This window comes from Canis lupus, chromosome 15 (assembly GCF_048164855.1).
Source record: "Canis lupus baileyi chromosome 15, mCanLup2.hap1, whole genome shotgun sequence".
NCBI lineage: Eukaryota > Metazoa > Chordata > Mammalia > Carnivora > Canidae > Canis > Canis lupus.
In genome coordinates this window covers 52102664-52108663 of record NC_132852.1, presented here as the reverse complement: position 1 = coordinate 52108663, position 6000 = coordinate 52102664, and the positions used below count along the sequence as shown (strand labels likewise).

The 6000-nt window shown below is 47.0% G+C and overlaps 1 protein-coding gene across 2 annotated transcripts in view; it reads left to right on the top strand.

The window, feature by feature from the left end:
- The first annotated feature begins 262 nt into the window (after positions 1 to 262).
- ZC3HAV1 (zinc finger CCCH-type containing, antiviral 1) overlaps positions 263 to 6000 on the top strand; it is a 64297-nt gene continuing 58559 nt past the window's right edge. For both annotated transcript variants that reach the window (XM_072777364.1, XM_072777363.1), the window contains exon 1: positions 263 to 621. In XM_072777364.1, the coding sequence (XP_072633465.1) occupies positions 314 to 621 (308 nt within the window). In that variant the 5' untranslated portion in view covers positions 263 to 313. The remainder of the gene's footprint in view (positions 622 to 6000) is intronic.

The window sequence follows — 6000 nt, the reverse complement described above, 5'->3', positions numbered from 1 at the left end:
GGAGAAGCGGGCTCCGTGCGGGGAGCCCGACGCGGGACTCGATCCCGGGACCCCAGGATCACGCCCGGGGCCGAGGGCGGCGCGAGACCGCGGAGCCCCCGGGGCTGCCCTGGGTCGTGAGCTCTGACCTCTCCCGCCGCGGCCCAGAGCGGGAAAGCGAAACCGCTGGTTCGGCTCGCGGCGGCGAGGAGCGCGCGCTCGCCCGCCCGGGGCGCGCCCGGCCAGCACCGCCCGCGCCCGCGCCCGCGCCCGCGCCCGCGCGCGGACTCCCCTAAGTTTCGATTCCCCGCCGGAGCCCGGCCCGCGGCGCGCCATGGCCGACCCGGAGGTGTGCTGCTTCATCACCAAGATCCTGTGCGCCCACGGGGGCCGCATGGCCCTGGACGCGCTGCTGCAGGAGATCGCGCTCTCCGAGGCGCAGCTCCGCGAGGTGCTGGAGGCGGCTGGGCCCGACCGCTTCGTGCTGCTGGAGACGGGCGACAGGGCCGGGGTCACCCGGGCGGTGGTGGCCGCCACCCGCGCCCGCGTCTGCCGTCGCAAGTTCTGCCAGAGGCCCTGCGAAGACCTGCACCTCTGCAAGCTCAACCTGCTGGGCCGGTGCCACTACTCGCAGGCGGAGAGGTGAGCGCGCGCGGACGCAGGGGCTGCGGCTCCACAGGGGCGCGCCGTCGTGGGGACCCCGTCCCCGCCGGCCTCCGCCTCCAGCCTGCCCCCCGCCCCCCGCGCCCGGCGCCTCCAGACCTGTCCTCGAACCCGGGTAGCTCCAAGGCGCCCCGGGGAAGACCACGCCTCGCTCCTCACCCCCAGGGGAATACGTTGCTTTTTTGGGGGCGGGGGGTCCGCTGGGTCTTGAGCAGCGGAGGCAGGTCTGGGAACGGAGGACGGCGCCTCCACTATGTGGCACCTTGGACTCCGGAGGCTTTCCCTTTCTGCTGCGTGGTCCCTGCGCATCCGGATCGTCATCGCCGCGAGGGGGCCCTGCGCTTGCCCCCCCCCCCATCCCTTCATCCCTGGCCGCCGCCAGGCCCCTCGGGGTCACTTGTCGGGTCCCTGAAGCTAGCCGCCACCCCCTGAGCGGAATGGCCCTCCTCGAGGTTCCCGATGATGTCGGGTCCTCTCCCAGCGCTGCTGCCCCGGGGTCCCCGAGGTGGCCCGAGCTGGTGACTGCCCGCCCTTGGGACCCCCTCTGAAACAGGGCGGCGTACCTCTCAGGCAGCTGCTTCTGCGTTTCTTACACTCGTTCATTTTTTTTTTTTTTTTTTTTTTTGCCTCCTAAATATAGTGTGCCCCGCGGATTGGGTTAAGCCTTTTGACCCGTCTCTTCTCCCGAGGACAGCCCACTCCCTTGGGCCCAGCTGTCACATCTGCAGAGATGGCTTCCATGTGTCTGCCGGCCGCCTCGGCCTCCCTGCTACATCTGGGCTCTGCTCTCCCTGTGCCTGAGCAACGTCTGCACCCAGCCTGTCACACTCCTCTTCCTTCCTCCAGGGCAGGGTCTCTAGCACGCCCCCGCCCCCTTTTCTTCACCCTTCACAATACCTTCCTTACCAAGCCTTTTTCTGGAGGCCTCCTGTCCCCTTCCTGCTTGGTTTCCCCACCCCACCCCACTTCGGATTGAAATCTTGTTCAATTAGTGAATGGTTCTCTCTGCCCATCTTTTCTGTCCCTGTGCACTTCTGCTCAATTATTTTTCTTGATATAGTACTTTTCACACTTGGCCCCCTCCTTGAAAACTTTAAGTGGTTTGTTTGTCTTGGTGTCCACAATGGTGGCCGTCAATCTTTTGATCTTGTGCTTCTTAGCAACAACCTTTGGATGACTCACCCTCGGTGTATGTGTAGTAAACCATGCCAAACATGGGGGCTTTCTTTTTTTTTTTTTTTAAGATTTTATTTATTCAGGAGAGACACACACAGAGAGAGAGGCAGAGACACAGGCAGAGGGAGAAGCAGGCTCCATGCAGGGAGCCTGACCTGGGACTGGATCCCAGGTCTCCAGGGGATCCCAGGTCTCCAGGATCATGCCCTGGGCTGAAGGCAGCACTAAACCACTGGGCCACCCGGGCTGCCCAAGACGGGTGCTTTAAATGGATGACGTAGATGAGATAGTATTTTAAAAAAAAATTTAAAGGACAAAGTGGTAACATTTTTAAAAAGCGCTGAATGTGCTCCATGATTAAAAAAAAAAATACTTATTGAGGGCGCCTGGGTAGCTCAACTGGTTAAGCCCCTGTCTGCCCTCTGCCCCTGTGATGATCCCAAGGGAGCCTGGCATCAGCCTCATCATCGAGAGCCTGGTTCCCCCTCTCCCTCTGCCATTCCCCCTGCTTGTGCTCTCTGGCTGTCTCTCTGTCAAATAAATAAATAAATAAATAAATAAATAAATAAATAAAACCTTTTAAAAAATAAATGTACTTATTGAATGTGTTGTGAGGCACCAATTTGAAAATCTGTTTCTAAGTTTTGGTGAATTATAAATGAGTATAGAGGAAATCCTCTAGTCACAGAAACCCAAGAAATCTGGGAGGAGGGAAGGAGGGCAGAAAGTGGTGGATAGAAAGGGAAGGAACATTCTAGTACCGTACTTGAATAAGAACAGTGTTGAAAAGACGATTTTTTTCTGTGTATGTGTGCTTTTCTGTTCTGTTCCTAAAAATTCTTCAACTAGAGTTGGCTTTTAGTTTTAAATACCATGTCCCTTATCTTTTAATTTTTTATGTTAGATATTTTCAAAATGTACTAAAGTAGAGAAAAGAGAATGATGAACTGCCATGTACCCATCAATTCAATTCAGCAATTTTCAAAATATGGCCAGTTTTGTTTCATTTATGTCCTCCTTCCCCATCCCTGTACCCAACTCCCAACGTATTATCTTTTTTTTTTTTTAAGATTTTATTTATTTATTCATGAGAGACACAGAAAGAGAGAGGCAGAGACACAGGCAGAGGGAGAAGCAGGCTCCGTGCAGGGAGCCCGACGTGGGACTAGATCCAGGGAATTCCAGGATCAGTCCCTGGGCTGAAGGTGGCACTAAACCACTGAGCCACCCGGGCTGCCCCCAACGTATTATTTTAAGCCAAATTCCAGAGATTATGTGTTTCATAAATTCTTTAGTATCTCCAAAGGGTAGACTCTAATTTATTAACATAACCACAGTATAACAATCACAGTTTTTTGCAGTTACAATTTTAATATAATCTAATATCCGGTTGGCATTCAGATTTCCCTGATTGCCTCATAATAGGACTTGCATTTTCAGGAAGAAACCCGCAGAGACAATCCATAATGTGTAAATATGTTACATATCCAATATATTTAGAAACTTTCTTTTTTTTGAAAAAATTTTTTTTTATTTATTATAGTCACACACAGAGAGAGAGGCAGAGACACAGGCAGAGGGAGAAGCAGGCTCCATGCACCGGGAGCCCGACGTGGGATTCGATCCCGGGTCTCCAGGATCGCGCCCTGGGCCAAAGGCAGGCACCAAACCGCTGCGCCACCCAGGGATCCCTATTTAGAAACTTTCAATTTCTTATACCATATGTTTAGACACATTAATTTTGTATGGTCTTTTTAAGAAAGTTTAGTTTTTTGTTTTATGAATATTATTATGGTATTTTTGTGTGTATGGTTTGAAACATCAAGACCACATTTTAAACTGCTAAATTGAATTGTTAACCAGAATTTTTGTGTGTTTTAAAAGGGGAGATAAAATACAGAGATAATTTGGTCTATTCAAATTTGGAAAAAAAAAATTTGGATGGATCCTCTGGGGAATTCATTAAAGACTTTTTTTCTTTTAGTGAAGTGATAAATTCTCCTTACATTTATTGGTCTAGTTGACCTTTTATTTCCTTTTTCATCACTTTTGAGTTAGAGCATTACAAATTTTTAATCCATTGAAGTGTACTGTGTCCTCATAATCAGGCCCTTGAGAGACTTTTTTTTTTTACTCAAAACCTAGAACAATTTTTTCCCCAAGTTTGTTTGTTTGTTTATTTTTTAAAAAGATTTTATTTATTTATTCATGGGAGACACAGGGAGAGGCGGGGACATAGCAGAGGGAAAAGCAGGCTCCTTGCAGTGAACCTGATGTGGGACTTGTTCCCAGGACCCAGGGATCAGGACCTGAGCGGAAGGCAGATACTCAACCACTGAGCCACTCAGGTGCCCATCCCCCAAATATGTTTTAAAAGTATTCTCCCCTTCTTAGAAATTTATAAAATCTTCTAAAACTTGACATGTCTAAGTCTAAAGTCTAAGGACTTTGTGGATTACAAGTTAATGGGATCTGTTGACCAATTAATACTCCTATCAGTTGCCTGAGGACAGTTTGCATTTTGCTGGACTTATAAAATTTCCTTTATATTCCTTTATATAAAAATTCCTTTATATTCATAGATTGGATTTTTCCTCTTTATCCTGCAGTTCTAGTCTTTCTTATATTGCTTTTAGCTATACATGTTAGTCAACAGGGGCTTGCTTGAATGTTGGGTATTCTCTTGTTTTGGTGCATCAGTTTGGATATTTTTTTCTTTAAGATTTCATTTATTTATTTGAGAGGGAGAGAGGGAGAAAGCGAGCACAAGCAGGGAGAGTGGCAGAAGGGAAGGGAGAAGCAGTCTCCCTGTTGAGCAGGGAAGCATGGCCTGCGGCTCCCAGAACTCCCAAGACCAAGACCAGAGCAAGGGAAGACGCTCAACCGACTGAGCCACCCAGGCTCCCCCAGTTTGGATATTTCTATCTGCTTTGCTGAAATATATGCCCAAGCAGGGAGTTCTAATCCCAGTTCCAAGGCAAGCAATAACTACCATTTATTGAACAAATAACTATGTATCAGGCCCTGTAACAGGCACTTTAGAGATGGTATCCAAGCTAGTCTTCACCGTGGCTCCTGAGGGAGGTAATGTAAATCCTTAATATAAGGATCTTAATATAAGGCAACTCAGACCAGAGCTGTTTAGAAATTTAGAAATATACATTTAAAAAATATTATTTATTTATTTATTTAGAAAAGTACTGAAGTCCACAGAGCAGATAACTTGCAGAGTTGTTGAACCCAGATCCATCTGTATGATTTCTTAACCAGCTACTCATGTGGTGTAGTAGCTGTGTGAAGTAGGACCTTTCAGTAATTCAAGTTGTGTGTTGTTGGTGGTGCTTTTTTTTTTTTTTTTCTAGAATAACTGTTTAACTGTGTGAAGCAGGCTGTTGAGCATTTTCAACCAGCTTTGCGGTTTTTGCCAATGTGGGTGTTTCCTCTGGGTTCTTTCCTGTTTGTATGCCTTTCCTGTTTGATTAATTGTAACTTTGGGTGCAGTGGGTAGATGGGAAGAGGTTTAATTGACTATTCAATAAATTGGAAAAAAAAAAAAAAGCCCAAATTGCAAAGAATAATATAACAAGCATCAGAGTATTTATTTTTTATTTTTTTAAAGATTTTATTTATTCATAGAGACAGAGGGAGAGAGGGGCAGAGACACAGCAAGGGGGAGAAGCAGGCTCCATACAGGAAGCCCGATGCGGGACTCGATCCCAGGTCTCCAGGATCACACCTGGCTGCAGGCGGCACTAAACCGCTGTGCCACCAGGGCTGCCCCGCATCAGAGTATTTTACATATTCTGAATATGTAATATAACAAAGGTTATATTAGAGAAACTACAATATAATAAGCTTATAACTCACCTCCCAGAATAAATAAATACTAACATTTTTCATTTTCACATATCTTTCAAAGTAAAATAAAAACCATAATGGGCCTAAAACTATTTTCTATTTCTTAGTCTCATTCCCTTCTCTCCCCAGAAGTAACCTCGATTGGGATTGTGGTGTATGTTCTGACCCTTCATGATTTTATAATTTCCTCACATATATGTTTGTATCCATGTATGAAATATAGTATTGTTGTATGTATTTTAGAATTTTTACTCAATGTTATGTTTTGGGGATCTATTCCTGTTGACATATAAGGATCTAATTTATTCATTTTAACAGCTATAT